Source organism: Lygodium microphyllum, chromosome 23 (assembly GCF_053477565.2).
Source record: "Lygodium microphyllum isolate KBCC chromosome 23, Lygodium_microphyllum_v1.1.10, whole genome shotgun sequence".
Lineage (NCBI taxonomy): Eukaryota > Viridiplantae > Streptophyta > Polypodiopsida > Schizaeales > Lygodiaceae > Lygodium > Lygodium microphyllum.
In genome coordinates this window covers 97,260,036-97,280,738 of record NC_141157.1, presented here as the reverse complement: position 1 = coordinate 97,280,738, position 20,703 = coordinate 97,260,036, and the positions used below count along the sequence as shown (strand labels likewise).

Sequence of the window (20,703 nt, the reverse complement as noted above, 5' to 3'; positions counted from 1 at the left end):
TGGTGATGTGGAGTAACCTTTTCTATTTCTTTGTGTACCTATTGTGATGATGGAAAATTTCATTGATAAGCTTGGTTTGATGTGTCATTTGAAATTTGGAGACTCTCATTGGCTAGATGTTAAGGGCTTGGAATGAAGCAACTCTTGTTTATCTTCGCATGTGCGGAGAGGGTGCTTTCTCGTTTCGTCACATGGAGCCTCATGTGCATGGGGTATGTGACCTTGCCCCATGGAATTCCCAAGGGTTTGCTCACATCATCATCGTCATCATGATGCTACAATGTGATCACATCAAATTCATCATCCGTTTTATTTGGTTGAATTGGATTGGATTGGATGTTGTTGTTTCAATTTTCCAACTTTTGCCAGCCACCTGCCATTTCACCTGCGAAAAGCTCTCTCTCTCTCTCTCTCTCGCAGTGCCAGCAGTGCGTGCGCGCCATTTACTGCAGCGAAAGAGAGTTGTGCGTTTTGTCTCTCGCTTTTGTCGGCACTTGGGCAATTCCTTCGTCGTGTACCGTCGCCTGATTCTTAAATCTTAATAACGGACTGCGGCGACCAATCCCCTTTCTCCTCCCCCTCTCTCCTGCTCGGACATAACCCTGCTGCCATGGCTGGCCTGGAGCAGATTCGCAAGAAATTACTCCCCCTGGTCGGGACGGAAGGCAGCTTGTGCTTAGACATGTCCATTGATGCAACGGCTTCGTACAAGGTCTCAAATTCCTTTTCAAGAAGCGTTTGTTACTGTCCATTTTAATGCAGTTCTGTGTCAACCCGCTTGTTTTACAGTCAGTGTCAACATTAATTCTCAGCATCACGAGCTCCTCAAGGCAGATGCCGGTGGTAGGCACAGATTCCTGTTTGCAATCGCCACCCCCTGCTACATTGAATGTGGTAGCTCCCATGCAGGAGGTTGTGATGTCGTGGGAATCCGAGACCTCAACATCACGAGCTCCTCAAGGCAGACTTGGACAAGCGGCACTGATTCTGTCTGCAACTGCTGTCCCCTGCTACACTGAATGTGGTAGCTCACACGCAGGAGCTCTTGATGTTGTTGGAGGTCAAGAAATGGGGATTCATATGCTAGGGAGTGCCTTGCCTGGCATTAAAAAGAGTTTACTATATGTTGGTCAGCTTGACTTGCATGGCTACATGGTGGTGGTTTTGTGGAAAGTGAAAAAGAGTTCCATGTTGATTGCAAAAGGAACCAAGAAGGGCACTTTGTATTGTTTGCATTGTAGAGCCTTGAATGGCAAGTTTCTTATAGTTGCTGAAATTTGCAGCCACTTGGATTTATGGCATAAGAGATTAGGCCATATGAGCCAAAAAGGACTTGATATCCTTACCTCTCTAAAGAGGGTTGATGGAAAAGGCTCTAAACTTGACTTTTGTAAGGATGCCTTTTATTACAACAATGTTAAAAAATGTGGATTCATTCATGGGGAAATGCCTCACACTTCTTGTTGTGTGCAGCTTCTGCACAAGAAGACACACTGAAGTATCCCTTTTGTCATTACTCTTATTGATGTCATTCATTCCCATTGCAGGTCACAGAAGGAGGAACCCTAAATCTGCTCAGCAGATCATGTGGTGAGTACAACATTAATGAATTGGGATTCCACAAGAGGAGCGGCTCTTCCTCCTGTTCATCTGCTGGCGCTAATGGTGGCGGCAGCACAAACTTTGATGACAGAGGGGATGATAGCTCAGGAGCCGGTGGAGGGGCCTGGGAGCGCACCTACAGGTGTGCCTCGCACGAAATGTGCGTCTTTGGTGCTATTGGCTGGGGTGCGAGCAGTGTCGTACGCAAAGCCATCCACATACCCACACACCGAATACTTGCTCTCAAGAAAATTAACATATTTGAGAAGGCAAAGTTCTCATTCTGCAATTAACAGCATTCGCATGGGAAGATAGGGTACTTATGCTTTAGAAGTAAAATTATTCTGGTCCTTTCTTCATTGCTACCCTGTAATTTTGTGTACAATATATTCTGTTTGGTTATAGTTGCACAGGGTCCGAAATACATCATGTTTACATCACCTTATATGTGTGCTCCTGCTGGTCGAATCAAAATGTTGTGGTGATCTGTCACACCTAAATGCGAGTTGTTATGGTTCCAATTGTTGATAAATTGCAGTGATGTTTTATTTGGTTTGAAGGTGTAAGTGCCCCAACAGTGTCTTCTCTTAGCAAAAGGCAAGATGCACCAACAGTGTGTAACTTTGGTTTCATGTATTATGCTTGTGTATAAGGAAACATGCTCCCATTTAGTGAGTGTTTCGTTAATAGGGCTTTCTCCTTTGCCTTTTTGACAGGACAAACGACAGCAGCTTTTGAACGAGATTCGCACCTTATGTGAAGCTCCACATGCGCAAGGACTTGTGGAGTTCAATGGAGCATTTTATACTCCTGACAGTGGGCAGATAAGTATTGCACTTGAGTACATGGATGGGGGTTCATTAGCAGACATAGTGAGAGTGAAGCGCAGCATACCAGAGCCAATTTTATCAGTCATCACACGGAAAGTTTTACAGGTAAAACTGGTGAATTAACTACTTTTCAGTACACATCCTTTTCTGTGGTACAACATAGTCATAAGTAACAGATTGGGATGGGTTCGGGACACACTGGTGCATTCCTGTAATGGGAGATGAATGGGATGTGTTCAAAGAAGGAGACATACCTTGTCCCATCCCTCACAGGCATCCCCGTCCACCAGCAAATGCGGCCTACTCATGGACAAATCCCCCCCTCCCCCAAACCTTTCGGGCAGTTTCACTGTACCATTTTTCCACCTTTCATGCTCACGTGGAGACACACCATGCACATGTATGCACACACACAAGTCTTTGATAGTATCATGATCGACAATTCACAATTTGAAGCTGTTTTTGAAAAATTTGGTGACATTCAACTGTAATGCATAGAAAAAATTGGCAGTGTTTAAATGTAACATGTATTTTTAATGACATCCCCATCCCCCTGTTCCCACCCCCTTCCCCCGTCACTTGTGACAATGCTCTTTTAGCTAAATTCGTTGCTCTTTGTCAACATTGCAGGGTCTTCAGTTTTTGCATGGAGTTAGGCATCTTGTTCACAGGGATATAAAACCAGCAAACTTGCTTGTTAATTTAGATGGTGAACCAAAAATCACAGATTTTGGAATCAGTGCTGGTCTTGACAACTCAATTGCAATGGTATACTCTTGTAATGATTCAACTTCCTGATGCTCTTTACTTGACATCGTGTGAATGAGATCTTATGTTTCTTTCCCCACTTCTTTTTACTGCAGTCATCAAGTAATATGAGAGGTTTGAATCAGGTTGTTCTCATGAAGCTTCTCTTTATGCAGTGTGCTACATTTGTTGGCACAGTAACGTACATGTCTCCAGAAAGAATCAACAATGAGTTTTACTCATATCCAGCTGATATTTGGAGTCTTGGACTTTCATTACTGGAATGTGCAACTGGTGAATTTCCGTACAATGCAAGCAAGGGACCGGTGAATCTGATGCTTCAAGTATGTAAAGACTGGATCCAGCAAATTTGGGCTAAAAAACACATCCAATGATTTTGTTCATAGAAAACAGAAGTACAGAGGCTAGCTCTAATAAGCTTCATTTCGTTGCTTGAAAAACAACTTTTTACTTTGATCCTGAAGGCCAATTTGCTTATGATTGTAATCTTTGCAGGTGATGTATGATCCCTCACCATCACTTCCAAGTGATTGCTTCTCACCTGAGTTTTGCTCTTTCGTAGATGCATGCTTAAAGAAAGAAGCAGATGCAAGGCCAAGTGCTGAACAGGTACAGCTTTCCAGTATTCAACTATCTTTACCCTTTTATGCAGTTATTATCACATTCAATCTTCATGCTGTAATATGAATGAATATTATATGATGCAGTTGTTATCTCATCCATTCACAAAAAAGTACGAGAATTCAGAGGTTGATCTGGCCGCTTTTGTACAGAACGTGTTCGATCCAACAGAACGGCTGAAAGATCTATCTGATGTAAGCCATAAAATTTTGTGAGTTTCAAGTGTTGGATTTGGCATTTTCATGACATTTCATGTATGTGAACTGTGCAGATGCTTACAATCCACTATTACATGCTGTTTGATGGCCCAGAACACACCTGGCCGCATATGAAGACTATGTACAGGAAACATTCTGCTTTGACGTGGGTAATCATAGCCTTTTTTTTGTTGTCATTTCATTATGTCTGGAAATTCTTTTCAGCCGGTCTTGTTCTTAAAGGTTTCTGTATCGTTAATTTGCAAAAGTGCAAGCCTACTTTCAACTTTGTAGTTTAGTTGTGCAGTTGGAAAATTTCCTTCTTTTGAATTATAGAATAGGCTAGGTATCTCTGTCCATTCTGTACTTGAAAATATTGAGAATATCTGAAACAAGGAGTTTGTAGATCAATATTGCTTTTCCTTTTCCTCATCTCTTCTCTGTTTTCAGACACTCAAACACTTGAATTTGGCAACACCCCCTAATACAGTGTTGCTTGCCCCTTTCGGAAAAGCAAGTCATTTGAAAACATAGCTGGCTCTATCTGCTGCAGGTTTGAGAATCAAATAGTTATTGGAGATGAGGATATATTCAACACTTTGTCCATCATCCGTGGGATGTTAATTGGGGAACATGTGGATGACAGGCTTGTGCATGTGGTAGAAAATTTGCAATGTTGTGCTTATGCTAAGCGGGGGGTGATGATACGTGTTTCTGGATCATTTGTCACCGGTACACACTTTGTACCCACTGGAGATGGTGTACAAGTAGAGGGTCTTGCGCAGCAACTCATGCCAGATTTGCAGAAGGGACGCATGGGCACATTTAATGAGCATTTTATTATAGAACCTGGGGAACAACTGGGATGCTATTATATACTCAAGCAGGAGCTGTTTCTTCAGCAGTAATTATTTGTTGTTATATTGGTGGTCACTAGATACATTGGAGAACAAAGATGTGTATGGGAATGTTTCAAGTGTGTCCGTAAGTCACGATTAAGAGGTGTATATTCATGATGAAGCAAACCTGTAAAGGTGAACAGTCCTCTCAAGTGCTTGTTACAGGTTTGTCTGTGTCTGCAGATAATTGACATATACATCCTTCCAAGTTGCCAAATGGTGTCATTCATTGCAAAGGTGGGAAGAAGGTGCTGGTTTTGTGGATGATTCTAGGGGGGCTTGGGAGTTGCTTGTCAAATCTCTGTGGATGTGGGCGCTGTTTATGTGATCTGAAAAGTTGGAGGGCTCACTTGCCTGGATCGCTTTATGCTCCCTCACAACATTTGCAGGGAAGCACCCGAGTCTCAGTGCAGGCTGCACATTTTTCCTCCATCCAACAATGTTGAAGATTGCTGGAACACTTGAGAGATGACGTTTCAATATCGCTGGAACATTTGAGAGATGACATTTTGGAACAATGATACAGAACCCCATCATAGTGATCCCAGAAAGTGTGCTTGCCAGCAAGCAGCTTTCTTATTTTGAAGTTGGAACCCAAAAGTTGTAAAGAAATGTACTTGCACCTACATTCTCCTGGACTGACTAGGTTAATTGAGTTTTTTCAACCTGCTGGACTTTAAAGCAGTTCTGAGTGGTGAAAAACTCATATGACCTGCAGGCAGAAGCTACCCCGTATAGTGTTTCTCCAGTGCACACACCAGTGGATTTCTTAATATATGCCACACTTGAGTTTTGATATTTTTTCCCCTTTCTCCCCCATATGATTGACACACCAATGAAGCACTTGAGACTTAAACAAGGACAAAAGGTCCAATTTCTTGGTAAGTCAAAGATATGAATCCCATTTGCATAAAAGATTTGGTTCTTTAGTGGCAAAACCATGCATTTTAATGGGAGGACCCTGGTTTCCTGTTTGAGAGCAGTGGAGAAAAATATTATTGAGAAACTTGCAGAAATCCCATTGGAAACTTCTTAAATTTTAAAGTCAGCAATTTGAATATATATACTTTAAAAGTTTACACTAGTTTAGAAGTATTCTTTATAAGCCAGAACCTTTCTAGGTTTACGTCTAATTAGGAAATCCTCAAAGCTAACCAGCTCTGTGATAAGCTGACAATTACTTTCCCAAATAACGTTTCAGAGGGATTGGAGATCTTTGTGAAATAGTATGGAAATAAGGAATGAAATAGTATGGAAATAATGAAATAGTTTGGGTGAATAGTAGCCATGTGGCTTGTATGTAGAGGCTGCATAAGAAGAGAATATGGGAGCCAAAGGCATGAATGATAATGTTCCAGCCCAGTGGCCAAAACTTGTGCTCGTTGCTGCAGCCCAATTGGTTTTGAGTGTGTGAGTGTCAAAAGGTCAAAGGTTCAAAAGCTGCAATTTGGTGGCTCTGTTCTGTTGCACCTTGGGCTGATAAATTTCGCCGAAGATTGTCAAAAACACATTATAAAAGGAAAACTTGGGCTAATAATCATGTGGTTGTGGATGAATTTTGTGTTGCTTGGTTGGACATTAGGTGTTGAGAATAGAGCATCCCAAGAGTTTGAAATTCACAGATTGCAAATAAGTAACAAGGGAAGAAACATGTTGGTAGATTGTTGGTTGTGGGTAGTTGTGAAGTGTTAGCTGTCGATTTTAAAGTGGTTTGTGGTGTGAAGTGCTTGTACAATTGTAGTGTTATAGATTGAGTATGTGACCATTTAAGGATCAACACTAAGCCATAGAACAAATAGAAAGCTAGCATTGAAATACTTAAACTTCTAGAACCCAATACTAGGCTCAGACTCAATAATTGTACATACAATGAAAGAGAGAAGTAAAGGGAGAGGTAAAATACCAAAGATATACGGTCAGGTGATTCTGCTTAGACTACTAATATATTGGACATAAGCATACTTAGAAGCTAAGGCCAGGACTAGAGTTGATACAATGGATTGTCATGGCTATTATTTGAAGATGGTGTTTGGTAGTGTGGCAATGCTTGCAAATGAATCTCTTTTTGTTGTGTAGGCATCCTTCTTGCCTTAGTCCCACTTCTTAATGTATTGCTCACTTATGATGTCCATCTTGCCTTAAGTCTCACTTCTTAATGCATTGCTCACTTATGATAATCATTTTTGGTTTGTGGTTCATCCACATGATTCTAGTACAAACATGTTGTGGGTAGCTAAAGGTGCATGATTCTTTGCACAAAAAGGTGACATCTTTTTCTTTGATAATTTTTCTTTAATGCTTTAAGGAGATGTCTTACCTTTACCTTCTAATGTATTCTCGATTGTGATAGTGCAACTTGCAAATTGTGCAATGTGCAAGGTTATCCACTTTTGGAGGCATGGGGTTGAGAAGAGTTTAAAACTTTGGACTCACATGAAGGGAGCCATGGATTTTGTGCATGCCCGTTGTTAGAGCTTGTTGCACTTCATGATTTGCTATTGATAGGACGCAATGCTACTTGGAAATTTCACACCAAGTCGTCTTTGGGTCATCATTATCCATTTCTTAGACAAATAAGGCATGCCCATCATTGTCAATACTAGCTCGAGTGGCAATGTTAGTTTGTTGGCTCATTTTATTAATTAAAGAGCTTGCACACACATGTGCATGTGCGCGTGTGCATAGTATGTATACACAGTGGCATGCATTAAAAAATATATGTACATAGTGTGTGTGTGTGGATTTGAGAAAAAAAGTGGTTTCTATGAAATCTTGAAATGACTAAAAGATAAAAAGCATGCATAATGAAGTATGCTAATAATAGTCACAAGACACATTGACACATAATGAGAGAGAGAGAGAGAGAGAGAGAGAGAGAGAGAGAGAGAGAGAGAGAGACCCTTTTTACTACATGAGAAAATATGGAAAACTTATTGTGCATTTTTGATGAGACATAATTTCACTCTCTTCTTCGCATGAGAAAATGCATGCACACTTGTGTACACATAATATATAGCCATGTTCAGGTGATGAGAGAGCTCCCATTCACTCACTCTCACATACATACATGCACACAAAACCAATATGGCCTCTTGTTGGGATGCAAGAAAGTTGATCATTGGCTACTGTAATGGAATGGACAATATGGATTTGTTGCATACTATTAGTGATAAGCCTACCAGTATTGGGAGGAATTTAAAAAGGTGATGTGGATTTTCAATCCAAACATTGGTTTCTTGGTTAAGTAGGGTACATGCTTTGCATGTCAAACTCTATCATCTCATGAGAGTCCTCTTTCTACATCCTTGCTACCTATGTGAGTCCTCTTTCTACATCCTTGCTATTGTTATTATGACTCCACTTATAAATGTCTTTTTTTTTGGCTTTGATACATACTAATTTTTATGTTTCTTGCTTGTGCGAACCATGGAAATCTAAAATATGGATAGAGATGATTGCAATATTTTTATTAGTTAAAAATAAAAAACTTCTATTTTTTAAAGGCAGAAAATTTCATCCATCTTTTGATTCATTATGTATTCATTAGATAGTCATATGATATAGTTTTTCAAGGTTCAAGTGCCAATTTCTCAACAGTATATGATACTATCTCTAAATATCCTAATGGGTAAAGGATACATGGTGGCGATCATTTCAATGCTTTTTGGGTATGAATTTCTTGGAATTAGCCAACATATATAGGGGCATATATTATCAATGATATAAATATTTAATTAACATGGTTGTGTAAATGTAACCTATTTTGGTTGCCACCATCCTCACTTACCAAATATATTAGATTCTATGCAATCAATGAGTTTCACTACAATAGATAAGTAATTGTACCCTAAACCAATTTGAACCAAGATCTTAGTTGGTAAAACCAAAATTGATTTCTTCCATCCAAGTCTTTTCATGTAATTGGAGGTGCTTCAAGATGCTAAAGCATTCGGTAAAACTTGAATAGATAAACTCATTATTTTGGAAGCACATAGACACATAACTCGTAAGTTGTCATTGAAAATCAGAATTGAGAGGTTGGATTGGACCTTATAGCAATCGTTATTCAAATGCAAAGAGGTTTCTCTACAAGCACATGGCAAGGGACTAGGTGTGTGAGGATGCCCAATAGAATTTTCAAATGGGTATAGTTAGGGATGGATATCACTAGATCACAAAGCCCACTATCTAGAGATGCCTTGTGGTCAAAGGAGACTTGTCATAAGTAAAACAATGTACCTATGTGATAATAGGAATATGACTATCATAGAGTTACATGCATGTGCACACGTAGACATGCAACTCTCTCATATCTTATCCTATGTTGTGTTTGGATAGGTTTGAGGGATTACATCATGGATCAAACAACCTACAACTTTTCAAATTTTTGTGACAACATTGTCCTAGCAAGAGTAGTAGTAACATGGATATCAACCTTCACTTCATGATAGAAGATAGCACCCATTATGCAGTTTCCAAATTGTATTTTTGCAAAGTACATTTGATTATAGTGGTGTCTCATCCTTCACTTCATGATAGAAGATGTCACCCATTATGTAGCTTCCAAAATGTATTTTTGCAAAGTACATTTGACTATAGTGGTGCCTCATCCTAATTTCAAGAGTCATCTTCCTTCAATATCATGTACAAGATTGATCGTATCTCTAATGGGGTCTTTTGGTCTATGACATGGCTATGATCAACTTTTGAAGATGGTGCATCAAAGTGTCTTTTTATTTCTCTCTTGATCTAAGCAAAGATTGGTTGTTTTCTTTCTTGAGGTGCTTTGCTCCTCTTTGAATTTTCTTCTGTTGTGGCACTTGTTTGAAATATATCAACTTTGGGCTTTTATGTGTCCATCATATTTCTCTCTCGACCTATTTAAAGACTTGGTTATTTGCTTTCTTGAGGTGCTTTGCTCCTCTTTGAATTTTCTTTTGTTGTGGCAGTTCATTGGAATACATAAACTTTTTTCATCTTCCATGTGCATATCAAACTTGTGAATATAACGAATCTTTTTGATGTGTTGATGTGTTTTAGGACTCACGTACATTGACATACATTGTCATCATATCTTTCTGCTCTTATTCATTCAAATTATCAAGTCCTAACAAATTTTGCCATCATTGAGTCACTCTCTTCTCTAATCTCAACCTAGTAGTTGGTATAATGGTTGGTGAGATCTCTCCCTTTGTATACTTGTAAAATCAATAGCTAATAGTTTGATTGAGTGGTCAAATTCATATCTTGATCCCGTCTCTCTCATTGTACATGTATACTAGCAAGCCAATAAATTAACTATAATCTAATGTACATGTATACTAGAAAGCCAATAAATTGTAGTTGTATGCTAGCAAGCCAATGAATTGTATATGTATACTAGCAAGCCAATAAATTGATTATCATCTAATGTGTTTCCAATTTTCTATAGCTATTGATAGGTGGTCATGGATGGAGGTCACAAGTTAATTAGGTATTTTATAGAAAAATCAGATGGTATCATGACAACTCACTATCTCTGACGACGAACAATTAGTTCTAGATGACTAGAATTGGCTAGTTGACCTAGTCTATTTATCAAGTCAAAATCAAATATGTAAAGCCTCATGTGTATTGTTTTACACATACTGAGTTTCGTGCTATTAAATACATTATTTCTTGGGTGTCTGAATCATAGAGTGGAAATGCCTTAAGCCATTGTTTGTTGTTTGTGCCTTTTTCGATTTGTGCCATTTGGCAATTTTTGCATCATGTAACTCATTTGTGATGATGTATTTTGTAACCAATGCTATTCTAGAATCAATGAGAAATCTATTCTCTATTTTTTAAAGTTAATACATGGATTTTTTTTGCATAATTCATTTTTCGTTTTGTGTTAATAACCTATAAAGTGAGATGAAGTTCAATCCAATTTGCACCCTTGTGTTGGGCATGAATGTGTGGATGTTTATACCTAATGACACTCAATGATAATGACCATGATGATTCAACCTTCCCAAGCACAAATGCATGTGCATTGATTGTAGGGTCCACCATTACCTCCATTCTCCCATTTGTAGGCTATAGTGCGGGCATGATTAGCAACATCAGGATCCTCTAAACACATCAAGACCTATTGCCTTTGGCCATGATGTGCATGATTTTGTCATTAATAAGGAGTCTGAATAGGGTACTATGCCTCCTAGGTTTCACTTGTGTACATACCCTCTTGGTTGGCCTATAAGTTTGGATCTACCAATTGTGTTGGATTGGCCTTTGATTCTTCCTAGGAAACTCTTCCAAACCAGTGGCCTTGTACTTGTGTAGCCCATTCCTATCTTTATTTCCCAAGTTTCCAACATGTTTAAAAGTGGTTTTAGAATGGATGCACCTTGAATCTTCTAAAATTTTTAGAAAAAAATATGAAGATCCAGACATTCATGTCTTGCAATTTGAGAAGGTGTACGAGATCAATTATAGTGTTTGAGTCGACATTGTAGAACAAGGTCCATGTTTGTTTGGAAAAGTATGAGCTTACTGAGTTTGCTACTTATGAAGCTATTAAGAAAACCTTTCTTGCTTACTGCTATATGGATAATGGTGAAAGGTTTATGCATATTTAAGTAGGGTGTGAGGTTGTGGAAAGCTATTTTGCTAGTTACCATGCTTTGATGTAATGCATTCCTTTGATGGAGAGACCAACTTCAAAAGTTCAAAATTCTTTCTTTATTTGGGGTCTAGTATGGGACTTGTGGTGTGCTCTTAGCTTTAGTAGATTTGCAAAATACAACTTTTGATATATAGTGGCTTCAATTGGCTTGTTAGGGTGAGATCGTCCCTAGAAGGGATCAATAAAGAGAAAAAATTGTAGTCCTCAAAAAAGGAATGCAAGAGTTAAAAGTTTGAATCTAGTGACTCTAAGTTGGATAGTGACACAAAGGAGGAAAGTATGGTAGCAATGAAGAGTACTTTGAAGAGGAAGAGGTTAAGAGTCCACAAAGTCCAAAAAATAGGGCAAGGGCTACCAATTCTTGGAGGGTGCTTGAAAATCACCAATGATTACCCTTTTTTGTTCCAAATGTATAAACTTAGGGCATTTGACTCTTGACTGCACATGTAACTAGCACTAGTGAGGGAGTTGCAAACATTTTACCCATAATGCAGACATTATTAGTACAACCCATGGAACCAATAATCCAAAGTAGGGGTTGATAAGTTGCACGAATGCCCACACATGCATCATGCAAAACTCAAGGCCTACAATTATAGTTGCGTTGGCAATTTCCTACACACAACAAAACCTAAGACCTACAGTTGTAGTTGCATTGGCAATTTCCTACACGCAGCAAGACCTCACATAGGGGATGAAGGTTGTGGTCAAGAATGAGGTGGTTGGGGACCCTCATAAACACACAATAAGTCCTATTTCTTTTGTATTGGTAAAGGACACTGGTGGCATGAGTGTTTTAAAGAGACAATATATGATACCCAAAACCAAAAGTAGTATTGACATGGTAAGGAAAACACTCTAATACCTTTTGTCAACATGGTGAAAATAGTGGAGATTCTAGACCCTATGGTGAGTGTGCTAATGCGCTTAAGGAAGTAGGTTTTTTGATACTTAAACTAGCCCCACGAGGAGAAAGTCAAGAATCAAGTGGCCACATGGGCCCAAATAGAGCCACTTGCCTTTCTTGACTCAGCCCCATTACCTATTTAGGATGACACCTCGAAAATTCATCAAAATCGAGAAGTGATTTCAAGGGCCTTAATTGAAGTGACGAGTCCACATGTAGCTAGAGAATGTCCAATTTGAAGGATTTGCCTTACTCCCATGCTCCACAAGTGTAGTTGAAGTTTCAAGGGCCTTAATTGAAGTGATGAGTCCACATGTAGCTAGAGAATGTCCAATTTGAAGGATTTTCCTTACTCCCATGCTCCACAAGTGTAGTTGAAGTTTCTAGTCCACAAGTGTAGTTGAAGTTTCGAGTCCACAAGTGTAGCTAGAGAATCTTCAACTTGCAAAATTAACCTTTATTAAACTTGGTACTAGCTTTTCGGGATCATTTGATTTAGATTTTGCAATCTTTATTTCCTTCCCTTGCTAGATGACAAGGGGTTGTGTCTACACCAATAACATTGATGAATGTAGTTTAGAATGCTTAGATACCCTGGTGCCACAAGGTCTACTATTGGATCCAACCATTTTGGTCATTTTAGTCTAGTGTAGGGGCCGCATTGTTAACAATGTGCTATTGGATAGTCGGTTCATGGTAAAGATCATTATGATGGCTCATGTGAGGGGTTTGACATAATGGTGTGAGAATTGACTCATTTCTTGGTGCAAATGGTGAATCAACAATGGGTGTACCCCTTTGGAGTACTCTATTGTATAGTCATCAAGGTTGCCAATATTCCACTCTTGGTTTCTTTTGTGGTCCTTAATATGGAAATGGGGGATGAGGATCCTAGCTTGCAACTAGGGAGGCCTTGGCTATGGCAAGCTAGAGTCCCTCACAATTGGGATGTGGAATACTTGGCGATTTATTAGTGTCATCACAAGGTAAAGTTTTCCTTAACTAAAGTCTCACCTCCACCATGTACTTTGCGATTAGTGATTGTAGAAATAGTATACTTAATGATGAAGAGGAAGCTTTCCTAGTGGCCAATACTAATTTTATATTGTTGCACTTGGCAGATGTTCTTCAAATAAGTCACTGATATATGAATAAGGATTTTGAGGAACTAGTTGTTCTTGATTCTATTGGAGTGTTTGAAGTGGAATCTAAGTCGATGTGGAGGATACAAAAGTTGTAGCTTTGGTGGTTTCAATTGTAGTAGAGGCCTTGTTGCAAGAATGGGAGTTCGAGCAATATATGAAAAAGGTCACTTAAGGAAGATGAGTTTGTGAAAATTTACTCAGGTGATGATTAGAACTCCAAACCAATCAAGATGAGTGCTATGTTGGAGCTCACTTTTTGGAAGTAGTTGATAAACTTGATCTAAGAACTTAGAGATGTCTTTGCATGGAACTATTTAGAAACGATGGGGCATGATCCTCTCCTTTGTCAACACAGGAATCCTGTCAACCCCAATATGGTTCCAGCTTGTATGTAGAGATACTATGTGAATCCTCACTTGGCCAAATTGGTGAAGGATTGGGTTGTGTTTATTCCTCTAGTGGATTTAGAAGAGTGAATTGCTCTATAGTTTTTTTCCCAAAGTAAAGTAAGAAAATCCACATTTATGTGGACTATAGAAAGCTTAGTGAGATCACAATTCCAGACTCTTTTCCTTTGTCATACTTGGATAGCATTCTCAAGGAAGTGGTGAGACATGAAGTGTACTCTTATTTAGACAACTCTAGTGGGTATGGTCAAGTTTAAATGGTTCTAGAGGATTAAAGAAATATAAAATTTTGTTACAGCATTTGTATCAAAATGTGGCTTGGCCAAAATAATGTGCCTTTCTCTTCCCTTTGCAACATTCAAAAGATATTTGCTTCTTATCTAACAAACTTTTTGTGGATATTCCATGGTGACTTTGGTGTATTTGGAGGGCTTAGTTTACATCTAGATCATCTATAGTTGTTCTTAGCCAAGTGTTAGGAAGCATGGATCAGCCTTAACCACATGAAGAGTTTACTTGGTATAAAAGGGTGGATGCATCTCGATCATGTCATTTCACACAACTACATAGTGGTGTATTCATGAAAAGTGTCCACCATCATGCAAGAACAAGTGCTGGACACATTGAATGCAATATTGAGATTCCTTGGGCACCTAGGTGTGGTGGTACAATTGCCAGATTAGGCTCTTGATGCATGTGGTGATTCCTTGAATTGAGTTGCAAAATTGCCAAAGAAAGATTTTGTATGGGATGTAGACTATGACCTAGCTTTCCAAAGATTATGTCAGATGCTTTCCAAAGCCCTAGTTTTGATTCCTCTACATTGGAAGAAGGAGTTTCATGTTTTGACATTGCTAGTGGTAGTGTCCTGATGTAGGAAAGACTGGTTTAGGCCTATCTATCATTGGAAGTTAGATATTTTCTCAAATGAAAGGAATCATTACATTAGTGAAAGGAAGTGTCTTGGCATGGTGTATTATGTTACATAATTGATGATGAATTTCTAGATGCTCTGGTGTTTGAAGCTTTCACAGCTTTGGAGGATAACATACCGATTCCAAATGTGTGTTGATTCTGGTACAAGGAAATGTTGGAAATTTTTTCTAGTGGGAAAACGCCCCACCATCTTGCAATAGACTTGTTGAAGCCATTGGCACTTTGAAGCTAGTAGTTTGAAGTTATTTTGGGTTAGTTATACCACTAAAATATAACCAAAATGTTGCAGGGGGTGGTTTTGCTTCTTCGGAGAAAGAGGCTATAATGGAGGAGCCCCATCAAAGAAGAGGGCACTCTTCTGCTTAAATTACTATGAGGAAAATTCGATAAGTTGGATTATGGTGGGTGATGATGCATGCAAATGTCTTAAAGATGGTTTGATATCGTGTGATGTGTGCCAAAGTTTGAGCTAATTGAATACCCAACATTAGATGCATCTTCATTTGATTCTTCCACTAGAACCTTTCCATACCTTGGGCCTATCAATTTAGCTCATGTTTGGACAAGGAATAAATACACATTTACCCACAAATAAGACATTGTGTAAAATTTTGATGTTGTTAGAGTCCCAAGGAAAGGAGTGGGACATGAAGTTGCTATTCATTTTGTGTGTATTGGATGATGGAGCTTGCAAGTGAGTTCAAAAACTAAGGTGGATGAAGCTCCATGAGAGAGAGAGAGAGAGAGAGAGAGAGAGAGAGAGAGAGAGAGAGAGAGAGAGAGAGAGAGAGAGAGAGAGAGAGAGGGAGGGAGGGAGGGAGGGAGGGAGGGAGGGAGGGAGGGAGGGAGAGAGAGAGAGAGAGAGAGAGAGAGAGAGAGAGAGAAGAGATCTTGCAAGTAGACAAAACTAATGCTAAATAAAAATCACTTATTGATTGATTATGAAAGTGTAATGTAAAGGATTTATTATGTAGACCTAAGGATTCAATAGTCCAAAGCGAACCCTAAAATTACACATACTAAGGTGTGTTGACATGCTAACACACACTCACACATGCGCGAGTGCACGCACGTACACGTGCACACCCCCCCACACACGCGCATGCACGCACGCGCGCGCGCGCACACACACACACACACACGCACGCACGCACGCACGCACGCACGCGCGCGCGTGCGCGCACACACACACACATCTATGTTTGCACACGAAGATGATAGATAACTGAAAACCCCCCCTTTAGGTTATAGGTGATTGAACCTATTAGAGAAAACATAAGTGTAGAAAGCCCAAGAAGGTCTTACCTCAAAAGAGGCAGTGTCTAATCTTGTAAAATAGATTCTGGAGAAGATACATACATGATAAGAAGTTATTTGCAACTAGATCTGGAACATGACGTGTTTTGTCAACAAGCTTAGGAACCCATAGTGGATCATGGTTTAGAGGTGCATGTGCATGACTTCAAGGTTTATCAAAAGCCAATGTGGCTCAAAGGTAGTGAGCACATGACCAAGGGCAAGGTGCAAAGGTGCATATGTAGGGTTTAGAGGCTGATCAAAAGTTTAGATGGCTTAGCCGTACAATGCTCATGAACTAGGAGTCCTAAGCTCAAATATGATGGACTAGGAGTCCAAAGCTCAAATATGGCTCTTGAGCTTAGCATAAAGGTAGTGAGCACATGGCCAAGGGCAAGGTGCAAAGGGGCATATGGAGGGCTTAGAGGCCGATCAAAAGTTAACATGGCTCAGACGCACAATGCTCATGAACTAGGAGTCCTAAGGTCAAATATGACTCTTGAGCTTAGCATAACGGCCATGAGAATTGGTTACAAATTCCAATTGAAATATATAACTTATTTTGCATAGAGATTGTTCATTCTTAAGGTCTTAAGGATAATTTAGAGGTGATTTGGATGGTCTTCTTCTTCTTTGGACTGAGCCAATATGTCATTAAAGAATACAATAATAAATTCATTGAGATAAGGCCTAAAAATGTCATACACTATCATGTTCAAAGTAGTTGGTAATTACTTAAACTAAAGGACATTACTGTGAACTCAAAATGGGTGTATTTAGTATTGAAGGTAGTTCTTGGGACATCTTTATCTTTTGTTTAAATATGATCGTATCCCCATTGTAGGTCAAATTTTGAATATTTTTTTCCTCCTTGAAATCTATCAAGAAACTCCTCATCCGTGGGCTAGGATCTTTATTTTTAAATAGGTATCCAACTTAACCCATGATAGTCAATGCAAAGCTTTAGAGTCCCATTTTCTTCTTTTAGAAGAGTACAAGGGCACCCCAATGTGATTCAATGGGTTGAATGAATCCTTGTTCCAATAGTTGGTTTAATTTTTCTTTTAGTTTAATGACTTTGATAATATAAATCTTATAGGGTCTTTTTGTAACCAACTTAGCTCCAAGTATTACTTTAATCTCATGAACTACTTCACATCTAGGGGATAACTCAATTTGATATTCTAGAAACACATTGGCATATTTGCTAAGCCATAAAGGTTCTTTTAGGTCCACAAGAGATTTCAGTTTATTTAGCTTGATCATATATATGGGTAGTTCTTTTCTTAGAACCTTAATTAATTGGATGGCCTTGGATAATAGTAATCTAGGTTTTCTTGCATTTCCATAGGCCTAAACTAAGGTTCCTTTGATGTTACTAAATGTAATCTTCCCTTCTCCACAATGAATGCTTGCAGCCCCAAATTTTTGATTGCTTGAGTTGAAAAACTTCTTTCCCATTTGCCAGTTTGATAATAAGCTTTCTAGTGGATTTAGGTTTCAAATGTAATTATTTAGATACTTAGGAGAAATGAAGAAATGAGTGGCACCACAATCAAGGAGGATTTAAAAGGATTTACCTTGGTGATCTGTAGGAATTGTAAGATGTAATATTTTCATTTAGCATCTTGATTATTGATGATTGTATGGATGGTAACTCTCTCTACTTCTTCATATATGGCAGGGTCTTCTTCTTCCCCAGCCAAGAAACAAGCACGAGCACCTGTACCCCACCTTGCTCCTCGTCCTTGACCAAGGTTGTTGAAGTTGTCCCTTACTGCTGGAGGGTTATGAATAGGATTTGCATTGGAATTATTTGTGTTGGTAGGGCATTGGGCTCAAAAGTGGCATGACTAGCTACATTGGAGACATCAGGGTTGGGCTCCTTGGTAGACATTGGCATTAAGAGTGTTTAGGTGGTTATTTTTGGGTGGGTAGTTTGGGGCATTGTTGGCAATATTTACATGATCCTAATTTTGATGGCCCATGACTCTAGCCATCTTTGGATAGATAAATCCTCAATTTGGAAGGTGTGGATTTTCCTGAAAGTTGCGTTTGGGTAGTGAGTCTACTAAAGGCTAGGCTCTCAATAGGGCATTGTCAAGGTCAGAGGGTTTCATGGCTTTAAGTTACCCATTTAGTGGTGGGTTTAAGCCTCAGTAAAAATGAGCTACTTGCTGTGACATATTCATCTTGGGGCATATTTTAAGAGGGTAACAAAGGGGGAGTAGTAACCTTCTACTCTTAATCCTTACTACCTCAAATTGAAGAAATTGCCAATCTTCTACATTTGGTGCGATGGGAATGATAGGTATCTTCCTTGGAGTACCACTTTAATCTTCTCCTAAGTTTGGGAGGTCTTAATGACAACCTTGTCATAGCACCATTGTTTCCACTAGAAATGAACTTCTTAGGTGAGATGCAATTGGCTGATCATAGCCTAATTGGCTACCCTCGTCCCAGCAAGCAAAAAATATTCCTCCATTTGTTCAATCTAGGCCTTAGTGTTGGTTTCTATTCTAGGGCCCTTGCATTGAATTTGGGAGGCTTATTTCAACATAGATTTCTTTTCCTTTTGGTTAGACAAATTGACTAGAGGAAGGGATACCTGAAAAAGTTTGATAAAATTTACATGATTATTCACACCACAAAAAGTTCAAGTTTTATTGCATTACAATAAGTACATTTTTCATAGCTTTAGAAAGATCTTTTTAAAGCATTGGTTGGGAACTTAGTTATGGGATGCTAGAGATAGCCATTTCTTTATACACATGAGGCTTTTCATAGACTTTGAGAAGATGACATTGATTGGGTTGTTCTGGGAATCCTTTAACAATATAATTGTTTTGTCCTAGTCTGCCCATATATGCTATCCTATCAATAAGGATAATGTCAATTACTCGGTCATAGATATACTAATTTTGATAGATATTTTGATCATTTACATTTATTATGGCATTAACCTTATGTTCCTCAAATAGGAATATTTTGCTAGCTTTAACTCTCCATCCATCAAATTTGCTTCAAATTAGTCTTGAGGTATGCTACCCTCTTGGTGTCAATGAAGCAATAGATGCCATATCAAGGTCAACACATGCCCACATAATACCCTAGGGGATAGTAGAGACTTTCCACGTTGTTTATAAAGTCCTTATGCTAAGAGTAGTCCCACGAATGAAGAGGAAGTTGATACATGGTGTAGAAGATGAGAAAATCATGCCATAGTTCATTTTAAATCTATATTGCAACAAAGAAAGCTAATTTGAATCACAATTCTATTTAAGTCAAGATTGCACATAGAAGAAAAAAGCTAATGCTTTACTTAAAAACCATGCATCTCGTACAAGATTAATCATGATATTTCTTTAAGGAAATAGGCTAACACTTAAGTGGCTCACTCACATCCAGGGTTAAAGGTCAAATGAGTTGGGTAAATCTTCTATATATCCACTAAGCTTGAGTTATGGCCTCACCCTCATGGTACTCAATAGGGCTAGGGGGACTAGGGTAAAAGGTAAAAGCTAGATGATGTTGAGTCTTTCAATCCTTTGAATCCTCCATATATCATATTCTAGGTTGTTGACATAGTCGACATAAATGTAGTAGTTGGGAGGTGTCATATACCATCCCATACACTACATCCACTGGAAGCTCTTGAAGAACTAGTAGCAAGGTGGAACAAAGATCCAATCCATCATCCAAAAAATTCCTCTCACAAGGGAAGTCTGCCTTGCAACCCTACTTAATAGACTAGGGGAATATTACACAAAATTCCACTTGCATAGGATTTTGAAAGAAGTAAGAGAGGGTTTTTTTCCTTATTATGTACAAGTTTCATATGGTATAATGATTTCCTTTTATTCATAGATAATAGAAAAACCCTTAGAAGATTTATAATTTTTATAAGAGTTTTAAAACCACTTTAATATTTTCCAAAGGTTAATAATATCTTGAGTCTCACATTTTATTGCTAAGAAAATCTTTTGATTTACAAGGCTTTGGCTAGCCTAAAAGTAGTATTCAAGCAGAATAGGGATGATAGATTTATTGGGCTACTCTCTTTATATCCATGGCCATAATGGGATAATCAAGGAGACTATATATTTCTATATTGGGTACAAAGGATTTATGAGGCCAAATTCCAATGCACTTAGGGTGTGCAACTTTTACTAATTTTGATTGGTCATTTTATTGTTAACACATGCAAGATCTTGGGGGTCTTTTGTTTCAAAGAACCAAAATATCTCAATCAAGCTTTTCAAGAATTTTGGCTCTCTTTATATCTTGTGAATGTGTTTTACTTTCCCAATATCAATTAAGTAATTTCCATCTTGAAGTTGCCAACTTTTAGCTTGGATTTAGACCAATCAAATCCAGGGATAACCTTGAATGTAAGTAAGGGAATGCTACATCAAAAATGGAAATCACTCGATTCACAAGCCACAG

At 38.7% G+C, this 20,703-nt stretch overlaps 1 protein-coding gene across 2 annotated transcripts; it reads left to right on the top strand.

Moving 5' to 3' along the window:
* The first annotated feature begins 390 nt into the window (after positions 1–390).
* Positions 391–5,904, top strand: LOC148016510 (mitogen-activated protein kinase kinase 3-like). Of its 2 annotated transcripts, none has more exons than XM_087664016.1 (9): positions 391–712; positions 1,548–1,871; positions 2,319–2,537; positions 3,063–3,200; positions 3,356–3,523; positions 3,696–3,809; positions 3,908–4,015; positions 4,093–4,188; positions 4,469–4,714. In XM_087664016.1, exons 1-9 carry the CDS (start codon positions 611–613, stop codon positions 4,550–4,552), a joined length of 1,353 nt encoding a protein of 450 aa, XP_087520142.1. In that variant the 5' UTR covers positions 391–610; the 3' UTR covers positions 4,553–4,714. The 2 variants fall into 2 exon arrangements, with proteins under 2 accessions (XP_087520142.1, XP_087520141.1); XM_087664015.1 differs by having other exon boundaries at positions 396–712; positions 4,093–4,184; positions 4,572–5,904.
* Positions 5,905–20,703: the final 14,799 nt, after the last annotated feature.

What these genes read in the sequence shown, in the direction of transcription:
- LOC148016510 (XM_087664015.1), top strand. Translation starts at nt 611, where the DNA reads ATGGCTGGCCTGGAGCAGATTCGCAAGAAATTACTCCCCCTGGTCGGG. An exon ending in ATGCAACGGCTTCGTACAAG is followed by an intron (nt 713 to 1,547) that starts GTCTCAAATTCC and finishes TTCCCATTGCAG; the next exon opens with GTCACAGAAGGAGGAACCCT. An exon ending in CAAGGCCAAGTGCTGAACAG is followed by an intron (nt 3,810 to 3,907) that starts GTACAGCTTTCC and finishes TATATGATGCAG; the next exon opens with TTGTTATCTCATCCATTCAC.